The sequence below is a fragment of the Zonotrichia albicollis genome, chromosome 7 (assembly GCF_047830755.1).
Source record: "Zonotrichia albicollis isolate bZonAlb1 chromosome 7, bZonAlb1.hap1, whole genome shotgun sequence".
Lineage (NCBI taxonomy): Eukaryota > Metazoa > Chordata > Aves > Passeriformes > Passerellidae > Zonotrichia > Zonotrichia albicollis.
Window position 1 is genome coordinate 9,358,109 of NC_133825.1, and position 16,767 is coordinate 9,374,875.

Below are 16,767 nucleotides of genomic sequence, written 5' to 3' on the forward strand. Positions count from 1 at the left end.
TATTACTTTGGGGAACTGATTTCTTTATTCCTCTAACCATCAGAGACCTATACTCTTCCATGTTCCTCCTATCTTCCTCTTCATTAGGGTCCCACTCAGGGCCCTGTAAGGGTAATTTCTGGTCATTGGGATCTCCTGAACGATTTTCTTGCTCCCAGATTCGCATTCCTGCGGCCCTGATCATCCTCACTTCTTCAGGGCTGAACAGAATTTTAAAAATAGAGTACAACTCTCCCCAAGTGTAAATGTTGGGGCCTAGAAATTATCTACTTGGTTCGATATACCTACCGGATCCTCCACTAACTTCCCTAACTCCTTTTCAAAGCCTCGAATTTCAGTGGCTGTTAATGGGGCATTCACAAACCCAAGCCCCAACGTATCCCACCCATGGGGACTTCTCCAAGAGGAAAAAGCTTTTCCACTTTAGATGTTTTAGATCTTGTGTTACAGTAAGGTCCCTCCGTAAGGTTACCCTTCTGTGAAGAAATGGGATGAGTGGGGGCTAGTGGGCTCCTACTAGCTGGGTTAGGGATGGAGGTGCTCCCCTCCCAGTTAAGGGGAGGTAATGGTACAGCAGTAGGTAAGGGGAAAGAGACTGAACCTGTAGGAAAGGACACTGGGGGTGAGGCTGGAGAGACAGTGGAAGAGACTGAGGGGAAGACGGGAGAATGAACTGGATTAGAGGGAGGTGGGACAGAAGTATTTGGAGCAGATGAGGGAGTTGAGGTTAGGGTAGGAGTATTGACCATAGGAGGGTTAATTGGAGGTGGTAATGGGATCGGAGCGGCTGCTGGTTCTGGGCATGGAGACGCCAGAGGTAAAATCGGGGGATCTGGGAGAGGAGCCTGGGGCATTGCCAGGTAAATAGGAGGGAACGGAGGAGGAGGCAAGTAATCAAGGGGGTCCCACTTAACACTAACCTCTTCTCTCCCCTCATTCTCTTCCTCCTGTTTTTGTAGTTTACAGATTTTTGTAACCTCACTGCCGGTGGTATCTCTCAGCCAACATGCAGCATATGTTAAGTACTCAAGATTAGGACGTTCTTGGGTTTTCAGGTGTTGGTTTAATTGGGAACCCATCCATGGATCTCTTGTCCCATACCACGGTGTCCAGGTTTAGAGCAAATTTGGGGAAGAATCCCCCAAAGGAGCTCCAGTGGGAAAAGTAGATCCAATCGGCCCCTCCCCCCCACGGGTCTGATAGGGAAAAAAACCTGTTTATTAAACAATAAAACTAAAACAATATCAAACAATGAGACCCCTTGCCACTCTAAAAGAGATGACAAACTGAGAAAACCCCGGGTTGAAGCTCAGCTCACTCAGTCTCTGATCAGTCCCTCTGGTGCTGGAATTGTCGCAGGCCAGGCCTGGCCCGGTGGGCCACAGCTGCAGCTGCCGGTGCTCTCCTGGGTGTTCAGTCCAGAGCAGTTTCAAGAGGTCCAAAGAAAAAGGAAAAAAAAACAGTCCAGGGAACTTCTCTGCCTCAGCTAGCTAACACTAACTAAAAAGAAAAGGAAGAGCTCTGTCCTGCTGTCTGTCCGTCCGCAGACAACATAGTCCAGGAGCAGGAATGTAGAGGAGTGAGTGCAGTGCCTGAAAAAAAACTGCATGCCTCTTCTCTCCCCCCTTCACTCTCTGGAACACTCTTAAAGGTACAAAACTTATTATTCAACATAAACAGAATGAGACGACTGGGTATAGAAGCATCATATGGTCAACCCAGGACATTCCAACCCTTATCCCCATATCATCTGCTTACTACTAAAACGAATATAAATTCTAACTCTACAAGTACATACATGATACATCCATTATACAGCAATACACAGACAATGGTAATAACATTCAGCAAACAGTGATATTTACACAGGTTTTATCCAACAATCAGATCTCCCTGAGGTACACATCGTGTTCTTCCATATTTTTGCATTATCCACCATGTGCAACCTGGTCCCTGAGCAAAAACAACCCCACAAATGGGTTTGTCTGTATTCGAGGCAGGATTAATCCAAACTGTCTTCCCTAATAAACCTCTGACATGTACCACTGAGACTTTGTCTCCATCTCCTCTCTGCAAAGGCTCAGATTGGGCAGGGCCCACTCGGTTAGTAGAGCCTCGGGTGTTAACTAACCAGGTGGCTTTTGCCAGATGCTGCTCCCAGTTTTTGAAAGATCCCCCACCTAATGCTTTCATCGTGGTTTTTAACAGTCCGTTGTACCTCTCTACTTTTCCTGCAGCTGGTGCATGGTAGGGGATATGGTACACCCACTCAATGCCATGCTCCCTAGCCCAGCTGTTGATAAGGCTGTTCTTGAAATGAGTCCCATTGTCTGACTCAGTCCTCTTAGGGGTGCCATGTCTCCACAGAACTTGCTTTTCCAGGCCCAGGATGGTGTTCCGGGCTGTAGCATGAGACACAGGGTAGGTCTCCAACTATCCTGTGATGGCTTCCACCATGGTCAGCACGTAGCGCTTGCCCTGGCGTGTCTGGGGCAGTGTGATGTAGTCAATCTGCCAGGCCTCCCCATACTTGTACTTGGACCACTGCCCATCGTACCAGAGGGGCTTCACTCGCTTGGCCTGCTTGATGGCAGCACACGTCTCACAGTCATGGATAACCTGAGCAATACTGTCCGTGGTTAAATCCACCCCTCGGTCTTGTGCCCACTTAGAGGTGGCATCCCTGCCCTGATGCCCTGACGCATCATGAGCACATTGAGTTCGGAATAACTCTCCCTTATGTTCCCAATCTAGGTCTATTTTGGACACCCTTATCTTTGCAGCTTGGTCTACCTGCTCATTGTTTTGGTGCTCCTCATTGGCTCTGCTCTTGTGTACATGGGCATCTACATGGCGGACTTTCACAGGTAGCCTCCCTACCCTGGTAGCAATGTCTTTCCACTCACCAGCAGCCCAAATTGGTTTCCCTCAACGTTGCCAGTTAGCCTTTTTCCACCTCTCCAGCCATTCCCACAGAACATTGGCTACCATCCATGAATCAGTGTAAAGGTAGAGCTTTGGCCACTTCTCTCTCTCAGCAATGTCCAGGACCAGTTGAACAGCTTTGAGTTCAGCAAGTTGGCTTGATCCACCTTCTCCTTCAGTGACCTCTGCCACCTGTCGTGTGGGGCTCCATACGGCTGCTTTCCACTTCCGGTTCATTCCCACAATGTGGCACGAACCATCAGTAAAGAGAGCGTATCGTGTATCTTCTGCTGGCAGTTGGTTATAGGGAGGAGCCTCTTCAGCACGTGTCACTGGTTCTTGTTCCTCTTCATCTGTGACACCAAAATTTTCACCTTTAGGCCAATTTGTAATGACCTCCAAAATCCCAGGGCGATTCAGTTTACCTATATGGGTGTGCTGAGTAATAAGAGCAATCCACTTGCTCCATGTAGCACTGGTGGCATGGTGAGTGGAAGGAACCTTGCCTTTGAACATCCACCTCAGCAAGGGTAGTTGGGGTGCCAGGAGGAGTTGTGCTTCAGTGCCTATTACCTCTGAGGCAGCCTGGACTCCTTCATAGGCAGCCAAGATTTCCTTCTCTGTTGGAGTGTAGTTGGCTTCAGACCCTCTGTAGCTTCGACTCCAAAATCCCAGTGGTCTACCCTGAGTCTCCCCAGGCACCTTCTGCCAAAGGCTTCAGGACAAGCCATGGTTCCCGGCTGCAGAGTAGAGCACATTCTTTACCTTTGGTTCTGTCCTGACTAGGACAAGGGCTACTGCATGAGCAATCTCCTGCTTGATCTGGACAAAGGCTTTTTGCTGCTCAGGGCCCCACTGGAAACTGTTCTTCTTGCGGGTGACCAGGTAGAGATGGCTCACGATCTGGCTGTACTCAGGAATATGCATCCTCCAAAAACCTATTGCACCCAGGAAAGTTTGTGTCTCTTTCTTATTGGTGGGTGGAGACATTGCTGTGATCTTGTTGATGACGTCTGTAGGAATCTGATGCCGTCCATCTTGACACTTCACTCCCAGGAACTGAATCTCACGAGCTGGTCCCTTGACTTTACTCTTTTTAATGGTAAAGCCAGCTCCCAGGAGGATCTGGATGATTTCACTCCCTTTCTCAAACACTTCCACAGCTGTCTTCCCCCACACAATGATGGCATCAATATACTGCAGATGTTCTGGAGCCTCACCCCTTTCTAGTGCAGTCTGGATCAGTCCATGGCAGATGGTGGGGCGGTTCCAGGTGTACTGCACTCCCCTCCATGTGAAAGCAAACTGAGGCCTGCATTCTGCTGCCAGAGGAATGGAGAAAAATACATTGGCAATGTCTATAGTGGCATACCACTTTGCTGCCTTGGACTCAAGCTCATACTGGAGCTCTAATATGTCTGGCACAGCAGCACTCAGTGGTGGAGTCACTTCATTCAATGCACGATAGTCCACAGTCAATCTCCATTCTCCTTCAGATTTTCGCACAGGCCAAATGGGGCTGTTGAAGGGTGAGTGGGTCTTGCTGACCACCCCTTGGCTCTCCAGCTCTCGGATCATCTTATGGATGGGGATCACAGCATCTCGAGTGGTTCTGTACTGTTGTCGATGCACTATGGAAGTGGCAATTGGCACTCGTTGCTCTTCTCCCGTCAGGCATCCTACTGCAGATGGATTCTCAGACAGCCCAGGCAAGGTGTTCAATTGCTGGATGCCCTATGTCTCTACAGCAGCTATTCCAAATGCCCATCTGAGTCCTTTTGGGTCTTTGAAGTAGCCACTTCGAAGGTAGTCTATGCCCAAAATACATGGGGCCTCTGGGCCAGTCACAATAGGATGCTTCTTCCACTCATTTCCCGTTAGGCTCACATCAGCCTCCACCAAAGAGAAATCCTGAGATCCCCCTGTCACACCAGCAATAGAAACAGACTCTGTCCCCACATGTCTTGATGAGATTAATGTGCATTGCGCACCAGTATCGACCAAAGCTTTATACTCTTGTGGTTCCAATGTGCCAGGCCAACGAATACATACAGACCAGAAAACACGATTTTCCCTGGCCTCTACCTGGCTAGAGGCAGGGCCCCTCTAAGCCTGGTTATCCTTCTTTCCCTGGGCGTATGTTTTGGATGTTCCTTCGAGGGGATCAGACAGGTCATCATCATCATACCTGGCCGTTCGGCTACAGGCAACTGGAGCTGCTTTCCTCCTGGTGGCTTCCTTCAGTTCACGCACCCATCGTGCCAGAACAGCGGTAGGTTTCCTATCCCAACTTCTCATGTTTTCCCCACAATCACGCAGGTAAAACCACAGCTCAGCTCGTGGGATGTACCTTCTCTCACTATCTGGGAAACGTCTGCCTTGGATACCAGAACCTCGGATCTGTACTGCTGAAATTTGGAGAAGGTCTTCTTTAATCTCCTCTCTAAGCTTCTTATGATTCTCCTCTATCTTATCCTCTAAATTCTGCAGACGTGTTTCTACCGCTGCGATTCTGGCATGTGTTGGGCAATGTACAGCATCTGCATATGCTCGGAGCTTCCTTGCCATGTCAAGCACAGTCTCACCCCTCTCATCCCTCTTCATGATGGCTAAGGCAGAAGCATATTCATGTGGCCCAAGTCGTATAAGTTTTCGCCACATCACAGACGTGCATGGTACTAAGTCTGGGTTCTTAGTTGTTACATCACCTGAGAAGATAATCTCTGCCACTGCCATTTCTCTCAGGCGTTGTGGTCTGGTTTAGGACAAATTAGGGGAAATCTCCAAAAGGGAGCCCCCCAAAACAAAAAAACCTCCAACCACCCCTCCCCCAACACCAGGTTCGGGAAGGAATTTCTCGGAGGAGCAAAGTGGAAAACAAAACCTATTTATTTACAAGTAACAAAAGAACACTCCCGAACACAAGAAAAGAAAAGAGACCAGATTGTTTTGTGAAGGGCGCTGGGCTTCTCTCACAGGCTCCGGGTGTCCTGGAGCTCTCAGGTCAGGTCCGGAGCCGGTCTAGTATCTTCACGGGAGGGTAAGAAAAAGGGAACAAAAGAAAAGGAAAAGAAAAAAAAACAGCACAAAAAGCAGAAAGCAAGCAAGCAAGCGGCTAGCCAAGCCAAGCAGCCAAAAGCCAAAAGCGAAAGTGCCTGGTCACACACTGCCTCCTCTCTTCCCCACCCCGCCGCAGCAAGACGGCCGGGGGGGGGCAGGGGGGGGAGAGAAAGGCACAGCTGCCAGACACAACACATGATATTGGGATAAAGGCTGTCACCCCACGACACGTTGGATCCCTTGCTCTATGGTCTTCCACTAAGTTTGTTGCATATAGAGATCATCTGCGCACATTTATCTTCGTGCAACACTGTCCAAGACCCCTGCCCAGAGGCTGTGTGGATTAGCCCCCCTCATCATTTCTTGGTCAATAACAGGATCCTGTGACAGAGATCCCAAATGCCTGGCTTTAGTGCCGTCCAGAATTGTAGCCTCGCCTGCAGCGTCCCAGAGACAGACCAGCCAACTAAATATGGATTCATCAGGTCATCGTGTGTAATCCTTCTGTAAGCCACGAAGGTCCTTCAGGAAATAAGACTCAATATTTGCATGTGATCTTGCACCTGCTGCTTTGACTCCTGATTTTATGTTAGGAGGCATTGAGGTTCCTTCTCCTTCATCATCATCATCATCCACTGGTCGATTGGTCTTGTCCGTGCATTTCCCACTTCTAGTGCTGGTAGCAACAGCCATGGGTTTAGATGCTGGCTTCGAGCCTGGAGTGTTAGCTTCAGCCTGAGTCACCGGGACAGTTGCTGATTTATCTCCCTGCCCCCCTGCCTCTGTCTGCTGCCCGACACTATCTGGCAGTGTGCGATAAGCATATGCCAGGGCCCAGCTCACTGCAATGACCTTCCCCTCCTTAGGCTCATCCTGCTACTTCTCTTTCAGATATTTCCCCACCTCAGCTGGGTTTTGAATTTGTTCATGGGGAAAATCCCAGACTATAGGGTCAGAGAATTCCTTCAGGATTTGGCCCATATCCTCCCATTTCCCACACCACTTAGGATTTTCCACATTGGGGTTTACTCCTGAGTCAGGGGTCTCATCAGCCCGTCTAGAAATCTCAGCCCTCATTCTAGAGAAGCAGCAGGCTGTATAGAGGAAGGTTACCAGATTAAATACCAGGAAGATGGTTTCTTTAACATTCAGGGGAAATTGAACATCCTTCACTAGTGATGCAACTGATTCATAGGAGAAGAAGAAAAGCAGAGGCTGAAAAACCTCTTTCCCTCCTGCTCCTCCTGCAACAAACCGGATGCATAACCATAGCCATGAACCATTCATACCTGGAGCAGACCCTAGCATGTTTATAAACTTCTTGTTCATTATTGCCACCAAACCCAGAAGGATAGCTATTCTGGTCACTGCCCCTCTGATGTAAAAACTACTTATTAGGGGCAATACTAAAGCTATTTCTGAATAAGAAAATAAACCTAGGAACCAGAGAGGTATTAAAATATCAGAAAACCCTAGGGACCAGAAATGCATGCAAACCTTCACCCCAATAGACATTATGAATCCAAAAAGCATTGCACAAATCACAAAAAGTGCACAAAAGTCCTCTTGCATTGGGGCATTGCCAGGCCTTCCCTTACAGGTGCCTCTGTTGGTGTCTGGTTAAGACAGAGATCTGGGTGAAGCTCTTCCCACACCAGGGACACTCGTAGGGCCTCTCCCCTGTGTGGATGCACTGGTGGGTGATGAGGGTGAAGTTGCGCTTGAAGCCCTTCCCGCAGTTGGGGCAGTGGAAGGGCCTCTCCTCTGTGTGAATGCGCTGGTGCAGGAGGAGATCAGAGCTGGTCTGAAACCTCTTCTGACACTCCCCACACTCGTAGGGCCTCTCCCCAGTGTGGATGCGTTGGTGTATGACAAGGGCAGGGCTGGAGCTGAAGCCCTTCCCACTTTCCCGACACTCGTAAAGCCATTCCCCAGTGTGGATCATCTGGTGGCAGAGCAGGGTGCTTCTGTGCCTGAAGCTCTTCCCACACTCCAAGAATTTGTAGGGCTTCTCCCCATCATGAAGCTGCTCATGGACCACCAGCTCCGAGCCCTGGCTTGAGCTCTGTCCACCTTCCTGGCTCAGGGTGGGTGTTTCCTCCTCAGAGCACACTGAGCTGGGTTTGGAGCCCCTCCTCCTGCAGGATCTCTGGGGATTTTCCTCCCCATTGGAATTCTGCACTGTGGAGTCACTCAAAATGGCCTTTTCCATGAGGTTCTGCCATGGAGATTTTTCCTCCATAGACTCCATTCTCAGTTCCTTCCCTGGGGAAGGAAGGACAAGGAAAGGATGGGATTTGCCTCCGTGCCACAGGGGAGGGGAAGGAGATCCCCCCAGTGCATCCCCGGCAGGATGGTGTTGGCAGCAGGGTTGTCCTGCAGCCAGGGTCTGTGCTGGGCTGGGAGATGGAGCTGGAGAGAGGGGGAAAGGGGCACTGACTTCCTCCTCACCTGCCCGGGTGTCTTGAGGTTCCTTCCTGTTCCTGGCAGCCTCCTCCTCCATCAAGTAAAGTCCTGGGAATGGGAAATCCTGTTCTGGGAAGAAAACAAAGGGCGTGCAGTGTATTTTCTACTGGTTTTAAGGCAAACCTGGGGGAGAGTCAAAGTCAGAATTACAATTTAAAAGAAAATTAAGATCAAAGATGCAAATGATACAGAAACACTGCCTTAAACTGACAGAGTCAGAATATAACCTGACACCCTCTTGGTCAGGGTGTTGGCTGCAGTCCCATTAAATGGTGGCTGCAATTCTATTGGAGTGATGAAGGTGATTCTGTCAGAGCAGTGATCCTGCAGAAAGGTCTGGTCTTCCTCTGAAGGTCCAGTGGTGGTTATGGAGATCTTGTCCTCTGGCAATCCAGTAGGCAAGCTGCTCCTGGTGTTAAAAGCCTCAGCTTATATCCAGGTAGGAATGCTTGGATCCTCCCCCTGGGCGGAGCATCCCACAATGGGATGATGGAATTTTATCAGTCCTGCAGTGACACTCAATGGCCCATTAGCAGAAGATATCTCCCCTGGAGGGCGTTATCAGGGCTGAGTCATGGAAGAGATAAAGAACACTGCCCCACCTGTTTATAGCAGTTGATTAAGATGGGGATTGAAAACATGCATTTGGTTACATCTTGCATGGCAACCTGAAACAGTGGGGTAATCCCTGCTCAGGGGGTGAACACCAGCCCCCTTACCCAAACTGGCTCAGGTGTAAAACCCCCTTCCCGGGAAGGGCACACACACAGGGGACAATGTCACACTTGCCCTGCTCCAGGGGAGGTCTCTGTCCCTTGTCACTCATCTTTTCTCTTTCTTTCCATCTCTCTACCTCACATTTACTGTTCAATAAAATCCATTTTGCATTTGGTATCTTTAGCACCTTAATTGGGGCAGAGGAATCTCTCTAACAATTTGCATAACCAGACTGTGACATTATTTTTGCACAGTGTGTTTAGGTGCTGTTCTCTGACCCCAAGTGCCTTTGACAACAGCATGGCTCCCTCCACTGACAAGGTTGTGGTTCTCTCTGGAAGAACTCTTGGAAACTTGGGCACAGTCCCTCCTTCCTCCTGCGGAGCTTATGGAGCTTATAGAAATTTTATTTCTTTATGGAAGAAATGATGAGGAAAATGGCTTTTATGGGTGGCCAGTGTAAAGAAAATAATTTGCTGTCTTTCCTTATAAAGTTGTTAAAATCACTGGAAGAAACGGAGCAAATGTTACCAGCGAGACTGACAAGGTTCATTCACCCCATGGTGAGGAATGCAAGGCGGCTAAAAGTCCCAGAAGAAGCCCAGCTCAAGTAGATCATTTTCCGAATAAGTCCTGAATTCCCAGGCTTGGGGGCTTTACCAAATGTGACAATCATTTTTCTCTTTATCCCTGTCACCTTTTTGTCTGCTACACAGAGCTTTCCTTTCCTTTTAATAATCTGTATTGGGCCAAATTTCCACTTTCCTGTTATCGGAACCTGCCAGGAGCTGAGCTGGAGCTGTGCAGTAACCAATGAAACTTGGAATTGCCACATCACTTCTTGGAATGTCGGTTTATTTATATTTGGGATTTGTTTGCGCTTTCATCCCAAGTTACTTGTGGGAAGAGCAAATATTCTTCAAAGTGATTTTGCAGAGTCAAGTTTGATTTCTATCAAGTTTATTTTGTCCAGTGCACAGAGGAGGCTTAAGGGGTCCTTGTGCCTCTCGCACTGGGGGATGCTTGGGAGGGGTTTGGGGGGGGGTTTCCCATCCCTGTCACCCCAGGCCATTCCCCAGGGGGTCTCCATCATTCTCACCCAGGAAATGCCTGGGGGGTCTCCCTCCCTCTCACCCCTATGCCAGGGGGTGCTCGGGGCAGTCTCTGTCCCTCTCAGCCCAGGGGATGCTTGGGGGTCTCTGTCCCCTCACCCTGGGAGATGCTCGGGGGGTCTCCATCCCTCTGGCCTCAGGCAATGCCTGTGCAGGGCTGGGGACCAGGGGCTCTGTGTCCCTCTCACCGCTGAGGGTGCTCAGGGCTGGGGGTGCTCTCCAACCTTCTCACACCTGGGGGGCTGGGGGGGTCTCTGTCCCTCTCAGCCCTGCTGTGACCCCACCCAAACATCATCGGGGTCAGAGGGACAGGACACCCCCAAACCCCCACAAGTACTGAACCTGGGATTTGGTTTGGGGCTGATGATTTAGGAAGGGGCTGGAATTGGGGCTGGGGTTAGAGTTGGGGCTGAGATTGTATTTGGCCTGGGATTGGGGTTAAGGCTAGACATGGGATTAACATTAGGGCTGGGGTTGGGATAGATGAGTTTGGGACTGGGATGAGATAAAATACAGAACTGTGAGTGTATCTAAACATGGAGTGAAATTGAGACCAGGATCAGGGTCAGGTTTGGGATTGAGCTCACCCAGAGAGGGACAGGGGGGATGTCACCGTGGAAAGGTTTGGGGAAAATCCTGGTTTGGGAAAAAACAAAATGTGAATGCCTTGGGTTGGGGACTCCTCCCATCCACGTCCATTTCTAGAAGTCACCTGATGTCCAAAAATCAAGAGTGAATAAAAAAAAGCCACCAGGAGTTTCCCATTTCCAGTCTCATCCCTCTTGGGTTATGGTTGGTCCCCCATCTCAGAGCTGGTGGGGATTCCATCGGTCCAGGGGATCCCTCCTCTCCAGGGTCCTGCTTTTGGATTCTGGGAGGTTCTGGGTCCCAAGGCCCCCCTCTCCAGCCTCCCCTCAATCCAGCCACTTGGGGTTACCCCTTCTTTCCACCACCCTGTCCTGGTTTAGGGCAAATTTGGTTGAAACCCTCCAAAAGGAGTTTCCTCTAGAATGCCGATTCAGCAGCCCCACCCTCAGCAATTCCAGGAAAATATTTCCTTGGAGGAAAGTCTAATGAAACTTTATTTTACAGGCAACGCATTCACCAGCACAAAAATTGAACAATATTAAGCAATAAAACTTCCTGCTGCTCCAAAATAGATGACAAACTCCGAAAGTCCCTCCTTGGGTTGTAGCTCTGCGCACTCAGCATATTATCAGTGCCTTATCAGTGGCTTATCAACCTCTTATCAGTCTATTATCAGTCTCTTATCAGTCTGACCAGTGCTGGAAGTGTCCAGGCCCAGGCTATCCCGGTGGGCCTCAGGGAAGAGCTGCTGGTGGTGTTCTGGTTGTTCAGTCCAGAGCAGGTTTAAACAGCTCCAAAGGAAAAGAAAAATCAAAGTCCAGGGAACTTCTCTGCCTCAGAGACCTAAAAACTGACTAAAAGCAAAGGACAGCTTTGTCCTGCTGTCTGTCCATCCAGAAGCCAGAATGTGGAGAAGTGAGTGCAGTTTCTGAAAACAAACTGCAGCTTCTTCCTCCTCCTCCCCTTCTCTCTCAGAACCAGCCTTAAAGGTGCAGAACTCATTTCTGGACTAAACAGACAGATGGGGGTACGAGCATCATGAAGTCACCCCAGGACACCCCTGTCAGGGTCATGGGGTCCCGTCCCCGCCTCATCTCGGGGCTGCCAGGGGTCCCCCAGCTCCGGTATCGCCTCTTCCCCTCTCCCCGCCCCGGGGGTCCCCTGTTCCACGGGGATCTCCAAAACCAATGTCCTGTCCTGTTTGTACCGAGCCATCCCCATGTGGACCCCCCGGGACCCTTCCGAGGGGCGATCGCGGCTCCTCTGCCCCCAAAAAAGCTCCTCTTAGGGAGCCTGGAGATATCTGGGGCTCAAGTCCGGGATCTGCCGGCTCCGAACACTCTCCAAAAAATCCTCCCGGAGACCCCTGGCTGGAGTTATTTGGGAATTTAGCTGCTTGAGCTGGGCTTCTTCTGGGACTTTCAGCAGCCTTGTGTTTTTCATGTTGGAGTGAACAAACCTTTTCAATCTCGCTGGTATCATTTGCTCCCTCTCCTCCAGTGATTTTAATAAACTTTTCAAGGAAGGACAATAAAATATTTTCTTTACAATCCAGACCAACAAGGGCCATTTTCCTCATCAGTTCTTCCATAAGTGACTCAGAGGAAGCTGTGTCCAAGTTTCCAAGAGTTCTTCCAGAGAGAACCACACCCTCCTCAGAGGAGGGAACCATGCTGGTGTCAAAGGCACTTGGGGTCAGGGAACAGTGCCCTGAACTCTCTATGGCAAAATAATGTCGCAATCTGGTTAAGAAAATTGTTGGAGAGATTCCTCTGCCCCAATTAAGATGCTAAAAAGACCAAATCCAAGGTGGATTTTATTGAACAGTAAATGTGAGGTAGAGAGAGAGGTAGAAAGAAAGAGAAAAGGGGGGGAGAGCAAGGGAGTGAGAGGGACAGAGACCTCCCCTGGAGCAGGGCAAGTGTGACATTGTCCCCTGTGTGTGTGTGGCCTTCCCAGGGTGGGGGTTTTACACCTGAGCCAGTTTGGGTAAGGGGGGTGGTGTTCACCCCCTGAGCAGGGATTACCCCACTGTTTCAGGTTGCCATGCAAGATGTAACCAAATGCATGTTTTCAATCCCCAACTTCATCAACTGCTATAAACAGGTGGGGCAGGGTTCTTTATTTCTTCCATGACTCAGCCCTGATAATGCCCTTCAGGGATGATATCTTCTGCTAATGGGCCATTGAGTGTCACTGCAGGACTGATAAAATTCCATCATCCCACTGTGGGATGCTCCGCCCAGGGGGAGGATCCAAGCATTCCTACCTGGATATAAGCTGAGGCTTTTAACACCAGGAGCAGCTTGCCTACTGGATTGCCAGAGGACAAGATCTCCATAACCACCACTGGACCTTCAGAGGAAGACCAGACCCTTCTACAGCATCACTTCTTGGACAGAATCGCATTCATCACTCCAACAGGACTGCAGCCACCATTTAATGGGACTGCTGCCACCACCTGACCAAGAGGGTGTCAGGTTATATCCTGACTCTGTGAGTTTAAGGCAGTGTTTCTGTATCATTGCCTTGATCCTAATTTTGTTTTTGAATTGGAATTCTGACTTAGACTCTCCCCCTCTTTTGCCTTCAATCCGGTGCAAAATTTAGTGTGCTCATTTCTTGTTTTCCTCCCAAAACAGAATTTCCCGTTCCTAAAACTTAGCCAGATGGAGGGAGAGACTGCGAGGAAGAGGAAGATGCCCCAGGACACCCAGGCAAGTGAGGAGGAAGTCAGTGCCCCTTTCCCCCTCTCTTCTGGTCCATCTCCCAGCCCATCACAGCCCCTGGCTGCAGGAGAACCCTGCTGCCAACGCTGTCCTGCCGGGGATGCACTGGGGGGATCTCCTTCCCCTTCCCTCTGGCACGGAGGCAAATCCCATCCTCTTCTTGTCTTTCCTCCCCCAGAGAAGAAGCTGAGGATGGAGACCAAGAGGGACAAATTCCCCCATCAGAACCTTGTGGAAGAGGCCATTTTGAGCAGTGCTACGGTGCAGAATTCGAACTGGGAGGAAATGCCTCAGAGATCCCACAGGAAGAGGGGCTCCAAACCCAGCCCAGGGTGCTCTCAGAAGGAAAGACCCACCCTGAGCCATGAAGGTGGACGGAGCTTCAGCCAAAGCTCAGAGCTGGTGGTCCATGAGCAGCCTCATGATCAGAAGAAGCCCTACAAGTGCTCAGAGTGTGAAAAGAGCTTCAGGCACAGCAGCACCCTGATGAGCCACCAGATGACCCACACTGGGGAATGTCCCTACGAGTGTGGGGAGTGTGGGAAGGGCTTCAGCTACAGCTCCGCCCTCATCACCCACCAACGCATCCACACTGGGGAGAAGCCCTATGAGTGTGCCCAGTGTCAGAAGAGGTTTCAGACCAGCTCCACTCTCCTCCAGCATGAGCAGATTCACACCAATGAGAGGCCCTTCCGCTGCCCTGAGTGTGGGAAGGGCTTCAAGCGTAACTACACCCTCGTCAGCCACCGGCGCATCCACACTGGGGAGAGGCCCTACGAATGTCCTGAGTGTCAGAAGAGGTTTCACACCAGTTCTGATCTTCTCCTGCATGAACGGATTCACACGGATGAGAGACCCTTCCTCTGCCCTAGCTGCGGGAAGGGCTTCAAGCGCAACTCCCACCTCATGAGGCACAAGCGGACCCACACTGGGGAGAGGCCCTACGAGTGTGGGGAATGTGGGATGAACTTTAGCCACAACTCTAACCTGATCACCCACCGGCGCATCCACACTGGGGAGAGGCCCTACGAGTGTCCCCAGTGTGGGAAGAGCTTCACCAGCAGCTCTCACTTGACCAGACACCAACGGAGTCACCAGTAAAAGAATTCCTGCACATGCCCCAACTCCAGGAAGAGTTCATGCACTGCTCCAGATTTATCCCCCATGGGACAAGCCACGTTGGGAAGAGCCCTGGGAACCCATTTTCCCTGTGATCCATCTGGGAAGACAGCTGTACCTTTTCCTGCCCCTGCCAATGATATGATGCGGGATGGAAGAATATGAGGGTCTGGCCATGGCCCTGTCATTACATTTATTCCCACCTCAGGTCATTGCTTGGGGCAGGAAAGGGACTCTCTCTCCCTGAAGAGAAGGGTGAAATTTCCAGGCAGGGGAAATTGTGGCCAGGCAGACCCAGTGAATTGTGTTTAGTTTTCCCTGTAAACAGTTTTTCTTATCCATTCTGTTATCAATATAATTTCTGTTCCATTTGTTCCTTATCTTGTTGCTGTTCCCAATAAATTGTTCTTATCCCAGCCCAGGATCTTTGCCTTTTGTGCTTTCCATGGGAGGTGGGAGGGCAGCGAGGGCACTGCGGTTTTAGTGGAAGCAGGAAATTGGGGAATCCCATTCCTGAACCCCAGCCCGCGGAAACCGAGCATCCCAGCTGGTCCCAGCCCTGGTGGCCATGGCAACAGCCTTGGGAGCGGGTCCCTGGCTGGGGCTGTGGGAACCTCTTCCCTCTGGTGCCCAGGGACAGGAGTGGAGGGAACGGCTGCAGCTGAGTCGGGGCAGGCTGAGGTTGGATGTCAGGAAAAGGTTTTTGCCCAGAGGCTGCTGGGGCCCTGCCCAGGCTCCTCAGGGAAGGGTCCCAGCTCCAGGGCTCTCTGAGCTGCAGCAGCGTTTGGACAGCGCTGCCAGGCCCAGGCTGGCATTGTTGGGGTGTCCTGTGCAGGGCCAGCAGTTGGACTGGAGGATCCTGATGGGTCCCTCCCAGCTCAGCCAATTCTGTGGTTCTGGGATCCCATGAGCCTGGGGATGGGACTGCCAATGGTTGCCATGGCAACGGGCTGTGGCTGCAGGCCTGAGCTGGTGTCCAGGGCAACCACCCCTGGCATGGGGTCTCCATGGAGCTGCCAAGGGACTGCCCATAGCAACAGGGGGCTGGTGATGGTTGCCATGGAAACTGAACAGAACAACAGGATGCTGGTTATGGTTGCCTACTAAGGATCAGATTTGTCACAGGCCCTCAGAGAGGTTCCATGGGGACTTCCCAGGAGTCTCCAGGCTGTTCCAGAGCTGGAATGTCACAGGCAGAGACAGGGGCTCCATGGACACCTCCCAGGCCTTTCTGGCGATGCTAAAGAGCCCTGTGGACAGAGGCAGTCACAGCCATTCCATGGTGACATCCCAGGGGACCTTGGGCTGCAAAGGCACCAATCTGTCACAGGCACTCATGGGGGCTCCACGGTGACATCCCAGGAGTCTCCAGACTGCCAAAGAGCTGGGATCTCCCAAACACTCACAGGGGTTTCTGTCATGGGGAAAGTTGGAGCTTCAGGCAACGTTTATTAGAGAAGCTCCTGTTGGGTCACGAGGTGCAGAAAGGATTCCCAGTAGCCACCACAGATCCCCAAATGTCACCGTTGAGTCAGAGATGACACAGACTCAGATCAGAAGACTACGGGCTAAATGCCACCTAATTTTTAAATTCTCTTCTTTTGTATCGTGCTTTGCTACAGGTGGACCTCTCTGGTCATTTAATCAACACATTTCACATGATTGGCCAATTAAGACAACACCCTTCAGTAAACAACTTCATGGAAAAAAAGCCAACTTATTACAAACATCGTCAGGCTACCAGTTATTAATGTTTGTTTTATTTTGGGCCCTTCTGGGAGCTGCCCGGATGAAAAAAAACACTTGTGTAGCAGTTCTGTGCCAGGTAAAAAGAGATGCACAGGACTTCTTTGGTCTTCACCTTCTTGTTTGTTGTTATCGTATCTAAAGTTTTGCATGCTGTCTACACCAGGCTCATCTTGCTGGAAAAGCACCGCAAAATGGCTCTAAAATGTACGGTTTCAAGGTCTCTTAAAGTTCTCTCATCCAATTAACTCTTAAAACATACATTATTTTTACTTATCGACACATAATTCATCCCTTGATTGTCC

General features: G+C 50.4%; 1 protein-coding gene across 1 annotated transcript in view; it reads left to right on the forward strand.

The window, feature by feature from the left end:
* LOC141729585 (uncharacterized) overlaps nucleotides 1-14,698 on the forward strand; it is a 413,938-nt gene extending 399,240 nt beyond the window's left edge. Inside the window, 1 exon segment of the mRNA XM_074544287.1 lies at nucleotides 13,968-14,698. Within this exon segment, the coding sequence (XP_074400388.1) occupies nucleotides 13,968-14,698 (731 nt within the window).
* Nucleotides 14,699-16,767: the final 2,069 nt, after the last annotated feature.